We start from the raw sequence: 24488 nt of genomic DNA on the forward strand, positions 1-24488 counted from the left end.
GCAGAGCTCCGAGGACTTGCACCTTTACAGGCTGCGTTTTTTTATTAGCTCTCTTGCTTTAGGATGTCTAGGACTTCCCAGGTTTTTTAAAGCTGAAATTATACTTTCTGAAACATCTCTTTGGCAAAACAGATTTCTAATGTTTTTACATTTTATTCTAGGTGAAAAGCAATGCAGTCCGGGCCCTTGGAAATTTGCTTCATTTTCTGCAGCCATCTCATATACAGAAGCCCAGATTTGCTGAAATCATTGAGGAGTCTATCCAGGCCCTAATTTCTACTGTTCTCATTGAGGCTGCCATGAAAGTCCGATGGAATGCTTGTTATGCGCTGGGAAATGTGTTTAAAAATCCTGCTCTTCCGTTAGGTAAGGAAGTTTCCCTCTTCTCTCAGGTGGAGGGCCTCTTTGGACAGCACACACCAGTCTACATTGTTATTAAAGACGTTTGTCACAGTATTATTTATCACACTATTAGACAAAATGGAAACATAGTGAACACCCAAGTGTAGGGGAATGGTGAGAGACATCATGGTGTGTATATATATATTCAATGGGATATTTTGTTGCCATTTAAAATTATGTTTACAAAAAGTTTTTGATAATGTGACAAAATACTTCTGATGTTAAGCAAACTAAAACAGGATATGACATATGTTTCTACAGTATGATCTCAATAAATAGGTAGAAAAAAGACTGCAAGGAAATTGGCCTAATTATCAACACTGGTTGCCTCTGGATGGGATGAGTAGGAGGATTTTTTTTATGCTTTCATTTTCTAAATTTTCTACAATGAGTATATATTGTTTTAACAATCAGGAAAAAAATAAAGGAAAAAACTGGCATGAGAGAAGGAGGGTACCAATTGGAAATCCTATACAAGCCCTTGGTACTGAAGTGGAATGCTGCGTGTAAGGAGCGCATCTGCCTCTGAGTAGTGTGCCATGCCATGCACCTTGATATGTCATCACTGGCTGATAGCTGCCTAAGTGTATATGGATCATAGCCCCCAAATCCCATTCACTTTAATTGCCAGCATTTGCCTTATACATTTGTCTCTATGACAAGATTTGAAACATAAGGATGTGCTCCTGGAGGGAAAAAAAATCATTCTGGACCAGCAGAGCATGCAGGAATCTGGCTCTGCTCTCCTTTATTGTCAAGAGCATCCACACAGACCAGTCAGCCGGGAGCTGGCGGAGAAGTAGCCTCAGGGCTTTTTCCACTGAGGAAGTAGCCTAAGGTGACCTTTGGGGTTGGCACTCATTGAGGTGGGTGTCTTCCTTCCTGTCTTCGGAATCAACAAAGAGTTGGTAGGGGCTGGGAGAGTTAGGGAAGGTGCATTCTATTCTGCTGCCCATCTTGAGGTATAAGAACCCTCAAAATGGAGTGGGTAGTGGGTAGTGGTAGCTCTGACGAGAAGGAAAGCAGGCTGATTTCCTGGGGCCAACAGGAAGGGAGAGAAGACAGAAATCCGGGCATCATCTCAGAATCAGGAAATTGAGCTTTCAGCTAATCTGAGTACTCTGTTCCCCAGTCACTGCCTAGACAGTATTTTCCTTTTCTTTGCAATAAAATGCATGACATGCTATGGCCAGAGTAGGGTCTAGATGCTAATCTGGGTGAGGAAATATTTGTTTGCCAGCATGAATAGCGCTGGGCATACAGTTGTGCAGTTTACGCACTGCTCAGAAGCACCCAACAGAGAGGAAGGTGGGGCTGCAATTCAGTCCGTGCTCCTCCCACCAAGGATTACCCTCTCAGGACAGCCTCCTCCCAGAGAAGAATCTTCTTTCAAATTCCCCAGAGTCCTATTTAGGGTAGCAGAGGCCCTGAGCATGCAGCAGGCTTGTCTAGGGAAAGAGGGAGGTTTGGGAATGAGTACTCAGCTGTTTCCTTAGGATCCCGCAGTGAGTCCCTCACCATCCTGATTTGATAGGATTATTGTGAGAATTAAATGAAAACATAAGATTTTTCCCTCTTGAGCACTAATGTGTGTGTTTCCTTCTGCCCCTCTCTGTCTCCCTCTGCTTGTGTCTAAGCCTTCATTTGTTTGAATGACTGTGGATTTTTTCTAGGAACAGCCCCCTGGACCTCCCAGGCCTACAACGCCCTGACATCGGTTGTGACATCGTGCAAGAACTTCAAAGTGCGCATCAGATCTGCCACTGCCCTTTCCATTCCGGGCAAGAGAGAGCATTATGGGTCTGTTGACCAGTATGCTGAGATCTGGAACGCATTAGTCACTGCCCTACAGAAGAGCGAAGACACCACAGACTTTTTGGAATTCAAGTACTGTGCCAGCCTGCGGACCCAAATCTGCCAGGCTCTGATTCACCTCTTGAGCTTGGCCAGCACCTCAGACCTGCCATCCCTCAAAGACACCCTTGAACTGAATGGGGACATGATCCAGTCCTATATCCTACAGTTTCTAAAATCAGGAGCAGTGGGAGACGACACTGGAGCACCCCACAGCCCACAGGAAAGAGACCAGATGGTCAGAACGGCCCTGGAGCACATAAGCAGTGTCCAGGCACTGGCTGGCGATACAGCCAAAAGGGCCATCATGGACTTTTTAGAAGAAATCCTGACCATTTATTTTGACTCTGGATCACAAGTAGCACTCCTAGGACTAACAAATCGGTGAATATTCCACCATACTTTCCAGGTGTCAAGTGGTAATAGGAAGACCTGAGTCTGAGCATCAGATATGTGGGATTTAATCTTAGGGGCAGAAACAATCCATCCGCTGTTTATTTAGAATGAGTTAGCAGCTATTTAAGTTTTATCAAAGGGCTCAACCACTTTAGAGAGTAGTTCCACTGCAGTGACCATGGTCCGGGTTGTTGGAACCTCTGTGCAACCAGGAGCCACGGAGTTGGGTTGTAGTGTGAGCTGAGCAGACTGGGGAGGGGTTGTGAAGGGTGTTTAGTCTCAGTAGATTAAAAAAAAAAGGCAAAAGGATTGAGGAATTAGAATGTTGTGTATTATGTCTGTGGGAATTGTTTTTCTTTTATAATAAACTAATGAAAAATAGTGTGCCCGTAATCTGCTGTTTCCATCGAGTTGCGTTTATAGAAAGCTGTAAGCAGAGCTGATGTCCCAGTTTGCACTGGGACAGCGGCATTGGTTGCTACCATAGTAAAACGGTTGGTAAATAGCTGCTGTGCTGAGCTCCCCAAGTGCCAGCCCTGGCAGCCCCCTTGGCCCCCCACGCCTCCCCACAGCCCAGCAACCAGAGTTGAGTCCTGGCGCGCAGGGGCCTGTAGCCTATGCCCGTGCCCATCTCCCCCTGGCCATAACAGCAACTTCTATCTAAGTTTCCTAATGCCCTTTAGGAGATCGCAGTCCCAAATGCCAAATTTATGGTTGGTGGTTGCCTTTGAATTTGTGCCTTAAAAAAGGATTATTTGATTTAGATGGTTACAAAGAGAGGTTTTTAAATTATATTTTGATAATGTCCAAGCAGTTATAAAAGGAATTTCTCACTGAAGAATTATTTACATTGAAATTTTACATTCCTCTCTTCACCACCACCAACTTATTGGAATTGATTTCAGTGAGGAATTTAGAGATAGTAAAAGCATCTATTAAAATTATTCCACACTTATATTTGATGTGGGATAAGTAAGAGTCAAGATATATAGAAAGGGTTTTGGTGATATATTATTTATTGTTATTTAGCTTAAAATACATATTTAAAGGCATATGTCCTCAGTTTTTCTCCTCTGCCCTTAAGTTCCTCTTTTCCCTGTAATATGTTGTTGGTTGCTCAGAAAATACTGTCTAGGCAGAGACTGGGAATAGTGCTCAGGTAACTGAAGGCTCTGTTTTCCGTTGGTAGAGTACCAGTTTCTAAAGAATTAGACCACAGGCGTCATAAAAACACCCACATAGAACATTCTCTAAACTTGCTTTTCTCTGGAGATGATTTGGGACACGAATTGTTATAGAGGCCTGGGGACTGAGTTGAACCTGTAGTAACCGTATGAAGAATCTTGGCATTGCTTCTGTTGAAGGAAGACAGTCTTAGTAGCAGCTTGTTTACTAGTTATTTGCATAAAATTGAAAATGTGGCATATATAGCTTATTACTGGCTCTTTGGGCTTTTACTGGTGGGTTTCTTGATAAAATATTTGTGAAATGACTTCAAATGGTTTCATTTGATGATGTATTCTTATCCATTGCTTATCTTGAATAAAATTTTTCTTTTTAAACCTTTCGCTTCTGTAAAGGTTTCCAGGTCCCTGAAAGCAGCTGCTAATGTTTGTATGCAGGGAAGGACCAAGGGTAAGCACTGCTAGAAATTCCAGTAGAAATTCCATGAGTCTGGGGTATGGCTGGCTTCTGTCCTCATGGGGTGCTGAGTCTCTTGTCACTGTGGCCTTCTGGGTGTACAGGAGGGGCAGGGTCTCCTCTCGGACACCTGGGCTGGTGCCTCAGTAAAGCTGCCATCGTGAAAGGAAGCCACACAGACAATAATAAAGAGTTAGAACTTTCCTGCAGAAACACTAGACAGTCCGGCTCCAATTCAGAATTCAAATTCAGAATGCCAAATTCTGAACTTTCATTTGATATTTAAAAGAAAAAAATTTGGAGGAGGGTTCTTCCAGGCACACACGGCTGAGGCTTTGTTCATGAAACTGACAGCCTTATGCAACATCACTTATCTTCCTCTTTGAACCTTTCCTGTGACCACTAAAAGAAACCCTCTAATTCCCATCCACTTCTAGAACTCAGGAAAGGCATGCATTTGTAACCCGTTTTGTAGTATTAGTTGATGGTAAAGCGGGTGTCCTAAGGATATTACAGAGCAGACAGAAACCTCCCATAGAAGATGGGGCAAAGGTTTCCTTGATTTTGATATTCTGTACGTGAGTCCAGACCAGGAGCAGAGCCTCACCATCTTCCCAACGTAAGAGCTGAGTTCTAGTGACTCTGGTTCATTCAGCCTTCACTTCATTATACAGTGCAGTGGTTAAGAGCCTCGGCTTAAATCCTGGCTCTGCTGCTCTGTCTGTGAATGTTACTTAACCTCTCCTGTGCCTTAGTTTTCTCATCTGTAAAATGGGGATAATAGTGCCTACCTCATAAGGATGTTACAACAATTAAATTCATTAATACATGGAAAGTTCTTAGAACACCTTCTGGTACTCAATAAATGTCAGAAATTTATTGTCCTTAAATTTTCAAAACGCTAGGCAGAAATACTGTCAACATACCATGAGCTTTCCTGATGACAAACAGCTGGATTCCCCTGACTGCACTTTTAGATGAGGTGTTACCCTGGAAGCCTCTGGAACCTGGATCCAGCAGCGTGGGAGAGGCACTACCCCAGGACCTCTGTAGCCTGCCAGAAACAGCCCTGCATCTTGCCCCCACAGATCCCTCACAGGCAAAAGAAAGGACTAGAAGTGTGAGGGCACACACTTAACAGGGGAGTAGTAACTCCTGCCTCATGACCCATCTCTGAGGGCCAGTCTTCAGAAATTACAGATCCAGTTTACACAACCATTGGAATTACACCTGACTTTTAAAGGATGACTCTACTACTTAGTAGCAAGTTTGTTGACGTCTTATCTGTAAAATGGGGATAACAGTACCACACAGAGTTTCAGGAGTGGGTCACATAATACGTGTAGGGCATCTGGCCCGGAGCAGGTGCTGAGTAATAGGTGGGGCCCTTGTTACGCTTTTCTTTGGAGTCCTCCCTGGGCTGGAATGTCTCCGTCTCCTCACTAGCGTAAGATTACAGGAGAGGGATCTTGGGGAAGGAGCGTCTGTCTGCTTCTAGTACAGACCTTGAGTCCTCAGGTCTAAATTAAACTAAGCTAAGGGGATCCTCAGCTCCAGTGAGCAAGGACATTACATCAGGGTTGGGCCCAAGTCTCAGATACCGAGCATTCATTTGCCTTTTCTGTCCAACACACCTGAGGACAGCAGCACTGCCATTGCTAACAGTCGCTCACTGGACGAATAGGCGCAGGAGGGAGGTGGTGGTGGTGCCAGCTCTCTGGGGACGTAATTCAAAACAGGAACAGCTTGTGTCGTTTGCACAAGCCCTTCCTTGAGAATTACTGCTCTGCAATCTAGTCCACGACCAACTAGGATTTACTGTGGGAATGCAGGCACTTTTTAAATTAGAAGTTCTGTTAACAAAATGTTGTCACATTAATAGGTCAAATAAGAAAACCCAAAAGGTCATTTTTATGGATGCTGAAAGAGCATTTGATAAAATTCAATGTCCTTTTCTGATCAAAATTCTTTTTAAAAAAATAAACAATAAAAAAAATACTTCATTGACATCATACAATATATCTATCTTAACAGTGACTTTCCTGAAAAAGTCAGAACCAAGACAAGCAAGCCTGTTACCACCACTATTATCTAACATTATACAAGATTTAATGGCCAATGGGATTAAATAACCCAAAAATAAAATTTTTCAAAAAATTTTTTCAAGGAGAGTTTCCAAATTATCATTATTTGCAGAACATCAGTCTAAGAGACTGAATTCACAAATCACTATTTGCAGAAAATCAACTCAGAAAATAATAGAACTAAGAAAATTCTGTAAGGTAGCTGGTTACAAAGTAAATTTATGCCAAAATCAGTAGCTCTTCCGTATATCAGCAATAATCAATCTGAATTTTTATGTCAAAAAAAGATCATATTCACAATAGTAACAAACAAACAAAATACCTAGGAATATACCAAAGCCTATGCAAGGATTTTGTGAAAAAATAAAAAATTTTTCAAAGATCGTAAAAGAAGACATAAAAAAAGAGAAGATATACCATGTTCTAGATAGAAGGACTCAATATTATAAAAAAGACCACTTCTTTCCAAATCTATAAATTTAACTAAATTCCTATCAAAATTAAAATAAGATTTTTTGTGTGTGTGTGAAGAAGATCAGCCCTGAGCTAACATCCATGCTAATCCTCCTCTTTTTGCTGAGGAAGACCGGCTCTGAGCTAACATCTATTGCCAATCCTCCTCCTTTTTCTCCCCAAAGCCCCAGTAGATAGTTGTATGTGATAGTTGCACATCCTTCTAGTTGCTGTATGTGGGACGCGGCCTCAGCATGGCCGGAGAAGTGGTGCATCAGTGCGCGCCCGGGATCCGCCAGTAGCGGAGTGTGGGCGCACTTAACCGCTAAGCCACGGGGCCGGCCCAAAATAAGATTTTTTAAAATGATATAATGATTCTAAATTTCATCTGGAAAAGTGAATTCAAAAATTCATACTAAGCAATCAGGCCTTTAGCCACCACACTGTGGGGGAAAAGAGAATTTCTCCCTAAGTTAGTGTGCTCTACGGAAGCATTTTTCAGCCTTTGTAAACTCACACCCCTGTTTGTTAAAAATGCATCTCTCGTTCTCATTCCAGTCTTACCCCGTCCTGTCCCTCCCGCTGAACGCAGCTGGAAAGCCTGGACTAAATGCGTGGAGCAGCTACCTCAGAAAGGAAAAGAGTAACAGGACGACCAGGGAAGGAAAGCCGAGCTCAGAGCACCACCAAACCAGCAGTAAGTTCACCATTTTCCCCTCTGGTTTCTCCTACCCCAGACTACAAGCAGACGGAAACCTGGACCTGCATACCAGATGCAAACAGAGACAGCTTGCGGAGAAGCTCTCTAGTTCTTGTCCTAGGAAAGGGAAAGAGAGCCCATATAGGTCAGAGAGTGGGGGAAATCCCTGTTTGTTGCTCCTCTCGCTTCCACACCAGCCCCCCAGCAATCCCACTGCAGCAGTGGCTGTGGCAGCCAGGCAGGTGCCTGAAACTTGAGAGAAGAGAACTCTTCTCTCTGACCAAGGAAGTGCAGTCCCAACAGCAAGGAAATGATGCCCATTGCTTTCTCTCTCTCTCTGAATTTTCTTATTTGACCTCTTCAGCACTCTGACACCAGAGGGAAATGTGAGACTTTGGGAATGAAGGAAAAGCAACAGAAATGGGAAATATTGGGGTAAATAAATAGACTATTTTTCTCATTTGAAGCTCTTTATAATGTATAGTCAGTGAAAGCAAAACTTATAACATTGTCTGATGGGGTTTTCAGTGGCTGTAGATGTAATACATATGAAAATTACAACATGAAGAGGAAGGGTAAAGGGATCTACATGGTAGGAAGATTTCTGTATTTCATGTGAAGTGATACAATATTAACCCTAAAAGGACTATGAAAAGTTAGGAAGTTTTTTGTAATCCCTAGAGCAACTACATAAAAAATTGCACAGAAAGATTTAATAAAAAACTCAAAAGATAAATTAAAATAGAATACCAAAAAATATTCAAATAATCCAAGGAGACAGGAAAGGGACAAAGAGAAGGAAAAACTTAGGGAACAAATAGAAAATAAATAATAAAATAGTAGACCTAAATCCAAACATATCAGCAATTACATTAAATTTAAAAGGTCTAAATATACCAATTAAAAGACAGAGATTGTCAGAACGTAATAAACAAACCACACAAGATCCAACTATATACTATTTATTAGAAACCCATTTTAAATAAATAGTATAGGTTAAAAATAAAAGGACAAGGGCTGGCCCGGTGGCTTAGCAGTTAAGTGCGCGCACTCCGCTACTGGCAGCCCGGGTTCGGATCCCGGGCGTGCACCGACGCACCGCTTCTCCAGCCATGCTGAGGCCGCATCCCACATACAGCAACTAGAAGGATGTGCAACTATGACATACGACTATCTACTGGGGCTTTGGGGAAGAAAAAAAGGAGGCGGATTGGCAACAGATGTTAGCTCAGAGCCAGTCTTCCTTAGCAAAAAGAGGAGGATTAGCATGGATGTTAGCTCAGGGCTGATCTTCCTCACAAAAAAATAAATAAATAAATAAAATATAAATAAATAAAAGGACACAAAAGAAAAATACACTATGCAAATACTAATCAAAAGAAAGCTAGAGTATCTATATCGATAGACAAAATAGATTCCAGAGCAAGGAAATTTACCAGGGATAAAGAGGGAAATTGCATAATGATGGCAGAGTCAATTCACAAAGAAAACATAACAATCCTAAACGGCTATGTACCTAACCACAGAGCTTCAAAATACATGAAGCAAAAACTGATAGAACTGAAGGAAGAAATGGTGAATCAGCAATTATAGTTGGAGACTTCAACACTCACTCCTTTCTCAGTAACCAATAGAACAAACAGACCGTATTCTGGATCACAAAACAAACCTCAACAAATGTAAAAGAATTGAAATCATACAATGTATGATCTCTGACCATGATGGAATTAAACCAGAAATCAATAACTGAAAAATCTCTAAATACTTGGAAATTTAATAACATACTTCTCAATAATCCCTGGGTCAAAGGGGAAGTCTCAAAGTATACTAGAAAATTAGAAATCAGAAAATGCTTTTTACTGAATAAAAATGAAAATACGACATATCAAAATGTGTGGGTGCAGCTAAAGCAGGGTTTCAATGGAAATTTATAGCATTTGGTGCTTATTTGAGAAAAGAAGAAAGGTCTGAAATCGATACTCTAAATTTCAAACTTAAAAAACTAGAAGAATAAGAGAAAAACAAAGCTAAAGGAGGCAGAAGGAACAAAATTACGCTGAGTGAAAGAAGCCCCTCTCAAATGCTAAGTACCATATGATTCCATTTACGTGACGTTACGGAAGAGGCCAAACGATAGGAAAGAAAAACACGTCAGTGGTTGCTAGGGGTTTGAGGTGGGGGAAGCACTCAACTACAGGGAAGCAGGAGGGAGTTTTCTGGGGTTGATGAAGCCGTTTGGAACCCTGATAATGGTCGTGGTGACATAATCTATACATGTGACAAAACTCATAGAACAACATACTCCCCCAAAAGTCTATTTTACTGTGTTAAAATAATACTGTATTAAATAATAATCATAATTTTTTAAAATCTCTGTCTCTCACACGCACACAATCTCTCTCTCTCTCTCTGTTTACCATTGGGTGCCCATAGCCGACAGTGTGCACTAAATATATTTTTTAAATGGATAAACCCATTCATTCAGAATGACTCACTGGTACTCAAAAGATGGCGTCTATCTTATGCCTAACTATAATGGTAATGTAAATATAATGGTAATAACTAACATTTATTGGCTGCTTTTTATTCACTATACACAGAAAAACTCCTAGATGCATTATCCTAAAGCATTTATAACTCTTAAACCATTCTACTATATACAAGAATATATTTGGTAGCTATTTTTATTACCTACAAATTTCAACTCTTTCTGATTCTCGTTGATTCTTTTGGCAAACGTTCTTACAAGTGCCTGAAGCAGCACGTCTTGAACACATTCCCAAACTGTATAGGTACATTATAGCAATGTAGTGGAACGGCCAGCAGATGGAGACAGAGAACACAGAATCCATCAGACTCAGGTCTTTTACCAAAGCTGTCTTTGTCTTAGGAGCCGCAGCGCTTGGATGTCAGGTTGCTCTCATTAGAACTCTGGTTCTCAAACCTGGCTGCACACTGGAATCACCTGGGGAACTTTTAAAAATACAGCTTCTGGGGCCAGCCCCGTGGCCTAGCAGTTAAGTTCGGCATGCTCCACTTCGGCAGCCTGGGTTTGGATCCCAGGCGTGGACCTACACCACTCATCGTTGGGCATGCTGTGGCGACAACCCACGTACAAAATAGAGGAAGACCGGCACGGATGTTAGCTCAGGGCTAATCTTCCTAAAGCAAAAAAAAGAGGAAGATTGGCAACAGATGTTAGCTCAGGGTGAATCTTCCTCAGCAAAAAAAAAATAGCTTCTGAGTTTAGTGGTCCTAGGTGCAGTCTTGCCATTGGGAGGTTTAAAATCTGCACAAGTGATTCTAATTACAGCAAAGCTTAAGGCCCACTACTGTAGAACACACAGCAACAGTGGGTCTCAAGCTGGCTTGTTTCAGAATCACCTGGAGAACTTGTGAAAAACAGAGACCCAGGCTGTTGTGGTCTTCATTCTTTTGAGAACCAGTGCATACTGAAATGGTGATGCATTAAACCTAAGATAGTTAAATATATAATCAGGACTAGATCTGATACAGTCTCATACTGGATTCTAATGTATCAGAGTAACTGCAGGTATCAAATGTTTAAGAAAATTTTACAGGGGAAAAATTTTAATTGAGAAAATACTAACCATGAACTCAATTTTTCCCCTGGAAATGGAAAGAAGATAAGCTGGGCCACCCCTGGACTGTCTTGTGGAAAACAGGAGCAGGTTCCCACTCTGGGCCAGCCGGTTTGCTCTCCAGAGAGGCACAGCCGGTTTGCTCTCCAGAGAAGCACAGCCTACGCTTGGTGTCAGCTTCCAGAAGTTGATAGTCATAGTTGAAAGTTTTTGTCAAAAAACAAAACAATAATTACATGTAGGTAAAAATGACTTGCAATAATCGCTATTATCCTTTTGATATGTTTCGTTTCAGACTTTTTTCATGATATGTGTATATGTGAGTATGAGTATACACTATACATGTGGACTCACACACACTCCAAATATGTGTGTGTGCTCGTGTGTGTGCGCATGTGAGCACTCTTCCATATATACAGTGGGGAATTACAAAATTGTGATCTTACCCTACATCCCTTTATGTAGCCTACTATTTTACTTAATAATATATCATGAGCACTAAATATTCTTCTAAAACCTGACTTTAATGGCTAGATAATAGTCCATAGTATCAATATACCGTGATGTAACCAAGTCTCTATTGTTGGACGTTGTTTTCCAATTGTTTGTTGATTTCCGTGCAACTCTTTAGTAGATGTTAGAGTTTTATTCGGATGTGTGATGTGAGGCAGAGACGTAACCTTAGCCTTTCCAAGCAGTTGGCCAGTTGTCTCTGGACCTCTGATTTAATCATCGAATCATCCTTTCCCCGGGTTGACATGCCTCCTTGCTCAGATAATACATTCTTACGTTCTCGCAGGACTGTGTGTGGGCTTCCTGGTCTGTTCACCCCACTGCTCTCTGTCTTCATGATAGTCCCAGACATCTTCAACCACTGGGCTTTATAACAGAAGGTTCAGTAGCCAGATGACCCAGCAGACAAGACTTCTGCCCTTGATTCCTTGACCAGACAGGGCTTGACACTACCTTTCGCTTGAGAATCTCAGATGCAGCTAATTATTACCGAACATTTAGTATTGACATTTATTGTTTTTTAAATGTTGCCAGCTTTCTCTTTTATTTATTTATTTACTTTTTTTTTTTTGAGGAAGATCAGCCCTGAGCTAACATTCATGCTAATCCTCCTCTTTTTGCTGAGGAAGACCAGCTCTGAGCTAACATCTATTGCCAATCCTCCTCCTTTTTTTTTCCCCGCCAAAGCCCCAGCAGATAGTTGTATGTCATAGTTGCACATCCTTCTAGTTGCTGTATGTGGGACACGGGCTCAGCATGGCCGGAGAAGCGGTGTGTCGGTGCGCGCCCAGGATCCGAACCCAGGCCGCCAGTAGCGGAGCGTGTGCACTTAACTGCTAAGCCACAGGGCCGGCCCAGTATTGACATTTAAAACAAACACTCTCTGTTCAAGAGGAAAAACACGTTTTGAAGAGTGAAGAACTAACTCTTATTGCTAACTGTTGTCATCCTTAAGAACATGCCAAAAGACTGGGAGGCCTCAGGTCTCCTAAGGCACACAGACTTCTTGTAATTCTGCACAGTGACCCCACACGGCTACTCTCTGAGTTCTTGTGTCTGCCTTGGGGAATTGTTCTGTCTCCTTCCTCAATGTCAAGTTGTCAGCTGTCACTTCTGGTCTCTAGCAGACCTCTTTCTTGTAATTTTCTGTTTTTGATTATCTGTGGGTTGCAAACCCTAGTAATTAAGCTTGGTGACAGTATTAGTTGCTACCATGTACTGGGTGCCAGACTCTGCTAGACAGTTTATTACTTAACCTCTAATCCTTACCACTACTCTGTCACATACCTATTATTGTGCTCTTTTTTAGAGACGAGAATTTTTTAGCAGTGAATTATGATAGAATTGCATCTAAAACAAGGACGGATAGACATGTATCAGAAGCGTGAAGGAGTCTCCTCTGAGAAAAGCATCTGAGCTCAGAGCACAGGAGGGAGAAGGGGAGAAAGGAAACCCAAGGAGTTCTGTGAAGAGCGGGGCACAGAGGGAAGACCTGATGGACAGGGAGCTGGAGGGTAGAAGGAGACCACTGGTGGAGCCAGATTCTGGAGGGGGTGGAAAGGAGTAGATCAAGAGGTGAAGTGGAGGCGTTTGTTCAGAAGAGAAGGGGGCACCCATTCCTCTGAGTCAGGATAGGAGGAGGAGAAGCTGGGAAAACAGGCAGAGAAATGTGGGATTTAAGCAAAGGGTCTGGTCACAGATATTCTGGGGAGAGAAGAGGGAAGTCGCTGGGTAGGGATGTTGAATTCAGAGGCAAGAGTTCCTCATTGGGATTAAGCTCAATTGCCTGCAGCAGCAGCTGGCTGGAAAATGCGCCCTTTACTGGCGGCTTTCCCTTCCCTGTCTCACTCCTTCCCCTCTCCTTTGCCAATGTTTCCTGGGATCTCTTCCCAAATAAGCTATTTGCATTCAAATCCTTGTCTCAGAATCAGCTTCTGGAGGAAGGCCAACCAAGACAGCTTCCTCCACCCTTTCCCAAGTCTACATTTCTAGCCCTGAACTCGCAGGTCCTATATTTTCAACTACCTGGTGGACAGTTCCACTTGGCGCTCTCTGTGTGGGATCTTCAAGTTGTGTTCGTGATTATCTAAGTTGGGGGCTGGAAAGAGAACAAAGGAAAACAATATTCGCCTTTATATTAGGAACTTTTCTGCAGAAATTGTGTTGAATTTTCCTGGAAAGAAGCAACGTTCAAGGTTCAGAGAGTATGTCTTAGGTTAAAATATATCCTGGATCAACGGTAACTACTTAGCAAGACCTAGCAAGAAAACAATGTTTTCACATATTGAACTTGTTTTCCTGGGTAAGATAAAACAGTTGAGCTAGTAGTAACTACATCTTAACTCCTCTAAATATGACAAGAGAAAAATAAGCTAATAAGTGATAAGGCCCAGACTTGGAGCTGGGAAGAGTTGGTCCTGCTTTGACAGTGGGTGAAGGGCAAGGAGGAGGGAGGACTATGGATGACCTAGCCCTGCTCATCAACAGAGGCTGCTACAGTTGGTGTAGTATCCACCCAGTTAAGATGATATCCTGACACCTGATGCTGTGTCTCCGGCTCTCCCAGAGCAGGAAAAATCAGACCCCTCCCAGCTGAGGGGTCCAGGAGGCCATTGACATGGCAACCCCTGCAAAGCCCATCCCACCAGGGGCCACGCTGGCCCATGACAGTATCCTATGCTGGACTAGGGAAAGGACAGCAGGCAGTTGAGAAATAAGTGCCATCTCCTTTGTCCGTTAAATATCTGGTATCAAGAGTGTTTAATTAAAACAAAACTTGGAAGTGGGCCAGGGAGAACTGAAGCGGGCTACTTGTAAATGACTGCAGCTCTCCTGGAAGCCGTTCTGCTACTGTCTACCCCTCAAGGAGTCCTCCATCCTGTCAACAGGGTGGAATGGTGGGAGACCCCAGACTTGGAGGCAAGGCAGACCTGGCTTTGAATCTATAGCCATGAGGCTTTGAGCCAGGAATTACGCTCTCCAGCTACCCTTTACTGTTAGTGGCACCTATTATGTGCTGAAGCAATGTACTGGGCACCTTACCTGTATTGTCTAATTTCATCTTCTCAGCAGCCCTCTGCAATGTGTTGTGTTATTTCCACTTTACAGATGAAGAAAGTGAGGCTCAGAGGCATTAAGTAACTTGCCCAAGATCATACAGCTAGTAAGTTGCAGAGCCAGGATTTGAGCCCAGGTAGTTTTCCCTACAAAACCCATGCTCTTTCCAGTGCACTGCCCACCTCCCTCTCTGAGCCATTTCCTGGTCTATAGATACCAATACCTACTCACTCATCATGGTTAAGGACCACATTAGACTAAAGTAGCCACAATTGAAGGCACCCTCTTAACCACTTTACATAGATTATCTCTACTCTTCCCAACAATTTTATGAAGTAGATATTATTATCCCATTATACAACTGAAAAAACTAAGGCTTGGGAAGACCAAGGTGATTTATATGGCTCATTGCCTCTCTTGAGGGCAGAAGCTCTGCCTCCTTCCCCTCGGTCCTACCTTCACTTCTTGTGTATTAGTTGCCCAATATCTGCTTATTGAAAGCTCTCTAATGTCCAAATAGAGTCCAGCACAGTGCCAGGACCTTTTGTGGTTGTTAAAAACAATCTGCCAATTTGAATTAACAAACGCAGATTAATTTATTGATCTAATTGTTAAATATGTGTGAACTGTCCATTTAATGCACATAGATTTTTATACCTAGATTATTGTTACTCTCTCAAAATATGATAAAGTGGCAGGGGTTAGTAAATTCTCCATGGGACTTAATATGTTGAAGATATTTCAGGAACGAATATAAGCTGTAAGAGGAAGAAAAGAGGTTTTTTCCATCTAACAAGTGTCCATAAAGTATTTTTTTCTGTAAAGCCACGGAACTTCCCCTCAGGCCTGGCCTCTGGCCATCTTCTTTCTGAGGAGTCCTTGCCGGGCCAGGAAGGCCTCTGTCTCCACCTCTGGTCACTCACAGCGTGTGGACAGCTGTGATGGTGGATGGGTGGGTGGTCACTCTGGGAATGAGACCGAGGCACGTGGGCCCATGCTAGAACCTGGGCCATCCGGCAGGGCTCTACCTTTTCAGGAGGCCACCTGGACACACGATCTCATTGTCTTTGATCGCCTTCAACCTCCATGGCCCACAGTCACCAGCTCTGGCCAACAGTCCCCTCTAACCTCCAGTCCCTAAGCACAGGCCCTCACCTCTTCCTGAAACTACAACAGTCTCCAGGAGGCCACTGCGTCACTAGCAGGTCTGTAGGTCTCCTAGCTCCTTCCTCACCTGGCTCAACTCATTCTCCAGTCTGCTGCCTCAGCGCCTCGTCAACCCTTCACGTGGCTTACAAGACCCTGCGTGGCTGCTCCCACACCTCTCAGTCACCGGCCAGCCCCCTCCCCAGCCCAGCCCCCACGTGGGCTCCCGCCATGTGGGCTTCATGCATTCAGGCCGTCTGCTCCCTCCCAGCCCTCCAGGCTTTGCCTGACGAGCTCCTGCACACACTTCAACTCTCAGTGGACACACATGCACACCTTCCTCTGGGCCGCCTTCCCTGAGCACCTGTGAGGTGGGGACATTTGCAGTGCTCAGCTCACAGGGTTGTTACAGGATTGGATGACATGATCAAGTCCTTCACAGAGAGCCGAGCTCTAATAAGGCCTGAGTGAATGCTGGCTGTTATCATTATTTTCTTCATGGTCCTTTTCCTGTCACTTACCACTGTGTCACAATTGCCTGTTGGCTTGGCCATCTTCCTCCGGACTGTGAGCTCCTGAGAACTAGTGTCGTGTCTCATGCTCCTTCCTATCTCCCCTAGCACTAGGCCAGGAGGATAGCAGGCTCTCAGCAAGTGTTCGCTGAATGACTTGTGAAGGTATTAAATATCCCCATTTTACAGACAAGCAAACTGAGGCCTACAAGGAAAGAATGACTTGCCCTGGATGACGCTGCTGGTCAGAGGCCGAGCAGGAATTGAATTCAGGCCTTGGAGACTCCTTTGTCCAGGGCTGTTCCCTCTACACTGCTGCTACCATGAGTTTATTGAGGCCAGATACAGAAAAAAACAAAATACAAAAAGGAGTTATTTTCAAGTTTGTTATTTTTTGCTGTGTTTGGTCTTCCCAATTGTGGTTTTCCTGGTAATTCAGACCAGGTGAAGACCTTCACACAGCGTTGCTCTCAGATGGGGTGAGTTGTGATATTAGCGCTAAGAGCACCCTTCCTGGTCATCCAGTCCACCCCACCCCACCCCGTTATCTCAAAGGAAACCAAAACCTGAGAGGGGGTGAGTCACCCACAGTCACACGACTGACAGCAGAGCTGGACTCCCTTTACAGTGCTCCTCTTATTCACGGGAAGTAAAGTAGCATCAGCATCGGCTGAGCAGCAGAAAGGAGCCCACTCGTCTATGGGGCAGATGCTCCACAGGGGCCTGCAGCACAAGCAGTCAAGCCCAGCTGCCTGCACCAGGTTCCCCAGAGACAGCGCAGCCCATGCCGGGAGGGAGGGAGAGGAATGCTCAGCGGGCGGAGGAGGATCGTGCCGCCCCGCCCAGAGGAACGTTTATAGTCTGCGCTCTTTGCCAACTGTTGATGTGCCCTGCTCTTTATAGCTTCTTCAAGAGGAGGGCAATTAGCTGCCCGAGCCTGGAGATTTATGGCTGAAGAAGGGACAAGGGACGTTCCACCCCACTCGGGCCCTTTGAAAGTGGATATTTATGTGATATATCTCCGGGTTGGGGCACTTTGCCTTTTTCTGCAGAAGGACTGTCCCACGCAGTCCCTGCTTTCCTGCCAACACCTGCTGGCACCAGGGCCACGGCTAGAGAAATGGAACACGTAAGGCCTGAGACTGGGGGAATGCAGCTGGATGTGGCCACGGAGGGAAGTGTGCGAAACGCACTAGTCCTGGCAGGGGTGGTGAGCACAGCCTGCTGGCTGCCCAGGGGTTACTGCTGGGGCTCGGGAGTACAGTTGGGCACTTGGTAGTGTTGCCAACCTAGTCCCTGTCCTTATGTAGACCAGTAGGCATTCATTCATTCACTCCTTCACTTCTTCATTCATCACCCACCCCCACCCACCAAAACAAACAAATAAATGCCACCTACTATGTGTCAGGCAGCTGCAGGTTGAGGATACAAAGATGAATAATATACTGGCCCTGGCCTTGAGGATCGCACAGAGGAGAGGCCAGGAAACGCAACGTTACAGTCAGTGTGGTGAGGGTCCAAGAGAGGCTTGCTCAGCTCTGTGGGGGACGGTCCCAGCCAGCCCCCAGGGAGAGCAGTCAGGGAAGACCTCCTAGAGGAGGATGAAAAGATGGGAGAGGCACGTGGGAAGAGGCATGGAGGTGTGGTGAGTGGCACACTGAGGAAAGTGCGTGTGGCTCAGCAGCCGGGCGTGCGCCATGAGTCAGGGAGGGAGAGGAGGCAAGACCGGAGGTAGGTAGACGGAGGTCCCAGAAACCTGGACACATCCTGGGGAGTTCAGATTTTATTGTGAAGGCCACAGGGAGCATAGAGGGGTTTCAAAAAGAGATCTGAATAGGATTAGATTTGCTTTGGAAAAAGCACCCAGGTGCCTGAGTGAAGCGTGGATTAGAGGAAGGAGGCACCGTGGTTCTCACGCCTGGCTGTCTGTTGATCACCTGTAGCAAGGCCACTGCCTGGGTCCCCCCTCCAGAGAGGCTGCGGTAAGTGGTTTGTGGTGTGGCCTGGGCTTTGGGGTGTTGAAACTCCTTCTCGCTGTGACTCTGATGTGCAGCTGAGGGTGACCCACCGGAGAGGCTCTGTGGCCGTCCAGGGGAGAAGTAGGGAGGCAGTTTCCAGAGAAGGAGGAGGGCACCCCTTCAGGAGGAAGAACCACAGCCCACGGCGGTTGGTCGGATGTGGAACCTTAGAGAAAAAGGGGAAAGACAGTCTGGCAGTTCCTCAAAAGGTTAAACACAGAGTTACCACATGACCCAGCAACTGAGATGTACATTCAAGAGAAATGAAAACGTGTTCACACAAAAATTTGTACGTAAACGTTCATACAGCATTATTCATGATAGCCGAAAAAGTAGAAACAACTCAAACATCCATCAATTGATGACGGGATAAATAAGATATGGGCAATCCATACAATGGAGTATTATTCGACAAAAAAAGAAATGAGGTACTGACACATGCTACAACATGAATGAACCTTGAAAACATTATGCTAAGTGAAAGAAGCCAGTCACAAAGGACCACATATTATGTGGTTCCATTTATATGGAATGTCCAGAATGGGCAATCTATAAAGGCAGAAAGTAGATTAGTGGTTGCCTAGGCTGGGGGATGGGGAGACTGGGAGTATGGGTATTTTGGGGGCAGTAATGAAAATATTCTAAAATTGATGGTGGTGATGGATACACAACTGATTACTAAAACGCACTGAACTGTACACTTAAAAGGATAGATTTTATGGTATGTGGATTATATTTCAATAAAGCTGTTAAAAAGACAGAAAAGGAAAGTGTGAGGACTGCCCATCGGACTCCATGGAAGGGAGCCGTGGGAGAGTTGTGAGCAGAGCAGCGCCATGATCTCACCTACCTTTATAAGATTCCCTCTAGTTCTAGTTGCTCAGCCTTGATACTACTGACATTCAGGGCAGGATAATTCCTTGTGATGGAGACCGTCCTATGCATGTGGGATGTTTAGCAGCATCCCTGACCTCTACCTGCGAGATGCCGGTAGGACCCCTCCACTCTCGTGTGACAACACAGATTCTGATCCAGTAGGTCTGGGGTGGGGCCCAAGGGTCTGCACATCTGACAAGCTCCCAGGTGATGTCCACGTTGCTGATCTCTGGCCCGTCCTTTGACCAGCAAGTGGTTAGAATGCTGTCAGTCTCCTCCCAGTTATCTAAGACAGCAGTGCAGGGCAAATTTGGTACTGAGTTATGTAGTCCCTTCTGCTCGTTAAGTCAGCTTCTGTAATTTCATGTGCACAGGAGTTCTGGACAAGCCCTGCGTCTTTCCGTACCCCAGGAGAGTACAAAGAACAGCACCTGCACACCTTACCCCCAGATAGTATATTGAGGTGGAAAGGAGACTGCCATGGGCATTCGGTGACGTTAATTGCAGTCTCAGTTCTGCAGGTCTCTGAGGCTCTCTGGGCCTGTGTTTCCCTTCCTATTAAGAGGGGTGAAAGGTGCCTGGCCTGGCTGACTGTTTCAGGAAGGCAGTGTGGGATTGCAGAGAGAACATGGGCTTTCCAATGTTAGAACTAGTTTCTAACTCTGGCTCGTCCATACTCTGGCTGTGTGACTTAGGAAAAATTACTTGGCTCCTCTGAGCCTCACTTTACTCATCTATAAGTTGGAAAGGAAAAAATACGTATGGGATACATAAATATGCAATTCCTGGCATCTACTGGTTGTGCAAGAAATGTGGGTGCTTTCCCTGCTCAAAGGGCTGTTGTGGGGATTTAAAGCCCCTTCTCAGCGAGGCTCCCCTGGCCATCCCTATCCAAAATGCGAGCCCCCAGTGTTCCATCCCCACCTCGTCCATGTCCCCCTTTTTTCCTTATTGCTTATCACTGTCTAACATTTTTCTTATTTAGCTGGTTTATTGTCTCTTTCTCTCTCCCTCATGAAAATGGCTATGCTGCGTGGCAGGGGACTTGTGTCTGGATGGTTCACTGATATATGCCCAGTGCCTAGAACAGTGCCTGGCATGGGAATCTTTGTTGAATGCATGGAATGGCAGTGCTTTGGAGAGTATGCTCTTGTCTTATCAGGGCCCATTTCTTCCACGCCTCTGAAGCCAGCCTAATGCACATGCAGGAGGCATGAGGCTGTTAGAGAGCAGAGCCTCTGCAGGCACAGTCCAAGCCGAGGCTGTGGGGAGGCAGGACACAGGGAATAGCTTATAGTGGGATGCACGGAGCAAATAAGAGTCAGGAGCTGCTGGTTAATACGGGGGCATCTTCTGGGTGGCCCTCAATAGCATATTGTTCCTTTCTCTTTCTCCACCTTACCCTGGGCACAATAGACGAATCCTGCTCCCTCATAAACCAGCTGAGTCCGTAAGAAAGCAATCCATGAGGTGTTAGTACTCAGCCCCCAGAATTCATCTCGCCTGCCTTCCACCGTTCGTTCTTAGCTTTCTAGGTTCCTCACCTCCTTGGTTTATTAGCCATGCATGGGTTTCCATTGGCCCGGTCTCCAAGATCAGGGCACTCAGTATGGGGTTCTCTCTCCATGCTCTGATCTGATTTAATATTCACCCTCTAGTTTCTCACACCCAACACATGGGTAATAGTTGTGCTGTGCTGAGTCCCATCCCAGGCCCCACAGGGGACAGCACGGGATAATGGAATGGAGCACAGGATCAAGGTCAGGCGGCTCTGGGTTCAAACTCTGAGTCCACGAATTACTAGCTGTGCCACCCTGGTCAACTTCCCTGAGCCCCAGTCTTCTCCTTTGTAAATTATAAACATTACCTTGCAAAGTTGTTGTCCGCAGTGATTCTCAAAGTGTGGTCTTTGGAACATCAATCCCATAAGATGGGAAAGTGTTTCATTGTCAAGAGAGTTGGGCAAATGCTGAGTATCACATCCCATCTTGCAGATTCTCAAATAACGTTAGACTAAGCAAGCTCTGAGAAACCTGTGAAAGAGTTGTTTAACTTTGATTAATACAGCCTTTTCTAATCAACAGAATCCTTTTTGCAAGAAACACATATCAGCTTCCGGCGGAACCAGTGTTCTGTGTAATACACTTTGGGAAAAGCTGTTTGGAGGATTAAATGAGATGCTAAACACACAGCTCTTGGCACAGCTCCCAGCACGGGCACAGTGGACACTCAGCACTATGAGCACCTTTCGCATTTCTTCGTTAAAGGCAGCAATGTTTATTCAAACCTTTCCTACCTCAGCTACAGAAAAGCATTTTAGGCTGTTGTGACAAGTAATTTTCCAGAAAACTTTTGTTGATCCTTGTACATGAAAGGAGAATCACATAAAGTGAAGTCAAGGACATCTGTACTTTTGAAGCTGAAATATGAGCGCTCGTGAGCCTAGATATCAACACTCGCTCTTGGATTCCTGGGGAGTGACTGGTCCCTGCACCCGCGGGAGGTGGTGAAGTTGGGTAACGTGCCCAAAGGGGCAGAGTCTGAGCTCTTTCCAGAAACAACCCTACCTTTCATACACAACCAGAGTGTGTCCCATCATGCGGGTTCAGATCTGAGTACCCTCAGGTCCCATCCTTTGGAAAAAGTCTGGCAATATGTAGCCCAAAAGCCTTAAAAATCTTCCCACCTACGAATGCCACTTCTGGAAATACTTTAAGGAAACTATCCAAAGTGCAGACAAAGCCACATGCATAAAGACATTCATCACAACATTTTAGTGGACAGAACTGGAAACAACCCAGATATGCAACAATTGGGGAATGGTTAAATCCATTATAGGGCTTCTCTACATTAAATAACTCACAGCCGTTTAAAATAATGTTTACAAAGAGTTCTGAATGATGTGGGAAATGCTTATGCTATAATGTTAAGGAAATAAAACAGCCTACAAAAATAAAATATGTACATTATAATAATAGCTATGTTGGTGCGCAGAAGAAAAATTTACCAATGAGTTAGGAGTGGTTATTCTGAGGGGTGAGACAATGAGTGACTTTTCATTCTATTCTGTATGTTTTTCTATATTTTCTCCTTTTATTTTGCATGTTTTTCTGTATTTCCAAGTTTTATACAATAGCAATCAGGAAAAGGTAAACATTTATTTAAAAAGAAAAAGAAAAGACCTCAAGCTGAGTTACCCAGAGGTATCAGGCCCCAGTAGATCGCAATGGCATTACAAGCACTGTTGTGGTGTCCAGAGAAACCTCCTCTATCTGAATGGTGCCAATTCGTGTTGGGAATGCCGCCTACCAGTGTATCCCAAACTCCAGGAACCATCTGCCCTGTTTTGTCATATCTGTGTAGAACATATGCTATTACTAATATTTTTATAGAAATCAACTCGGTTTTTTTAACTTAAATACATATATTTTAAGATAAATTTTTAACCATTCTAAATGGAAAAATAATATCACTTGCCTTTAATGAACGTAACCACAAAAATAAATGCAATGAAACAAAACAATATCATCAAATTCTAGAATGGCAAGGCTTCTAGGCTTGAGGCCTGTTTTCTCTCTGTTTAATAAAAAGTGGAGGCCGAGAGGAGGGTGTCGCCAGGGAGGAAGGGGCAGATTAGCAAAGATTTGAGAGTTATTAAAACGTACTAACCTAACAACAGATCCCTTAAAGGAATCGGACAGACTGGAAGATAATTGAAAATGATTTCCTCACTAGAGATTTTGATTTGTTTTTATTGATTTGTCCATGTGGCACCCAAACTGCCGACCATACTACACACTGGGGGAGAGTGCCACATGTATTCCTAGCACCCGTGGGTGTGGTCTGTGGTCTGCAGTCTGTGTTCACTTGCCCAGCTGGGTTTAAACTCAAGGACAGGCGTTTCTACTGTCAACGCCTTGCCATTCCTCCTTCAATTCCAAAGTCCTGCTTTTGTTCAAGACCTTGGTGTTTCCGTGCAATATTCCTAATGCCTTCATTATTTATTTGCAAAGCATGTTTCAGGGATTGTAAAACCATAAACTTGCCGATGCTGTGCCGGTTCTGATCGGAAACAGGCTAGGCAAGTTAAACAGGGCAAAAAGATGCCAGCAGTGCTGGGAAATGGTGGAAGCCAGATAAAAGCTTAGTGAACTCAAATTCACTCCTTATCCAGATGAGGAAGCTGACACCCGAGAGCAGGGAGGGCTGATGATCAGTGGCAGAGTTGGGTTAGAACCCAGGTCCCCAGATCCCAGTCCAATGTCATCTTTCCACTACACTCCATCCGAAGTTTGCTCAGAATGAAAGTCGCTGTTCACTTTTAGTGTGAGAGGTTTGCCCCTTTGGAACCTCTTTCTAGCTGCAGGATCGGAAACTAAAATCAGAGACCAATAAAGAGAAGTGGTTCTCCTGCAAGTGTTCTCCTTTGGGTCCTTTAAATGTCAGTGACCTGCCTTATCTCTCCTCGTTGACACCCAGCTGTGGGCCTGCTTGGCTCGAGGAAGAATGATGGACCTGTGAACTTCAGCAGAAGGAAGGAACCTCACATCAGTCATTCAACCAACATCTAGAGAGACTCTCTGTCTGCTGGTGCTCCTGGTCCAGCTGCCTCATTTTATACAAAAGCATGAGTCCCAGAGAGGCAGCGTGACTCGCTTCGGATCTCCTAGCTAATCAGTGGCAGTGCTAGGACCGGAATGTGAGTCTTCTGGGTCCAAGCCAGTGCTCATTTTTTTTTTTTTTTAAAGATTTTATTTATTCATTTTTTTTCCCCCCAAAGCCCCAGTAGACAGTTGTATGTCATAGGTTCACATCCTTCTAGTTGCTGTACGTGGGACTCGGCCTCGCGTTGGACGGAGAAGTGGTGCCTTGGGGCGTGCCCGGGATCCGAACCCGGGCCGCCAGCATCAGAGCGCACGCACTTAACCGCCAAGCCACGGAGCCGGCCCGAAGCCAGTGCTCATTTTAAAAAAATGTTTTTAAAATAAACTTTGAAACTTGGACAAGCATAACTATAGCATCAATGGGACCCTAAATAAAATTCATTTATTTAATCCATTTATTCAACAAATATTGGTTGAGTGGGAAATGCCAATATATATTGATTAGGGATGTGTAATATGATTGCCTGATAGCAATAAGGAGCCACTTGAGGTTTGAGATCATGAATTTAAAGTGAGAGCAGCCAGCATGGTTGAGCGTTTTTCTCAAACCTCCTTCAGCTACACAGGGTC

General features: G+C 44.5%; 1 protein-coding gene across 1 annotated transcript in view; it reads left to right on the forward strand.

Moving 5' to 3' along the window:
- HEATR6 (HEAT repeat containing 6) overlaps nucleotides 1–4219 on the forward strand; it is a 33064-nt gene extending 28845 nt beyond the window's left edge. The window contains exons 19-20 of the mRNA XM_004434844.3: nucleotides 162–366; nucleotides 2076–4219. Coding sequence (XP_004434901.2) covers nucleotides 162–366; nucleotides 2076–2644 — 774 coding nt within the window. The 3' untranslated portion in view covers nucleotides 2645–4219. The remainder of the gene's footprint in view (nucleotides 1–161; nucleotides 367–2075) is intronic.
- The last annotated feature ends 20269 nt before the right edge of the window (nucleotides 4220–24488 follow it).

Source organism: Ceratotherium simum, chromosome 16 (genome assembly GCF_057802395.1).
Source record: "Ceratotherium simum simum isolate JZ-2026a chromosome 16, ASM5780239v1, whole genome shotgun sequence".
NCBI lineage: Eukaryota > Metazoa > Chordata > Mammalia > Perissodactyla > Rhinocerotidae > Ceratotherium > Ceratotherium simum.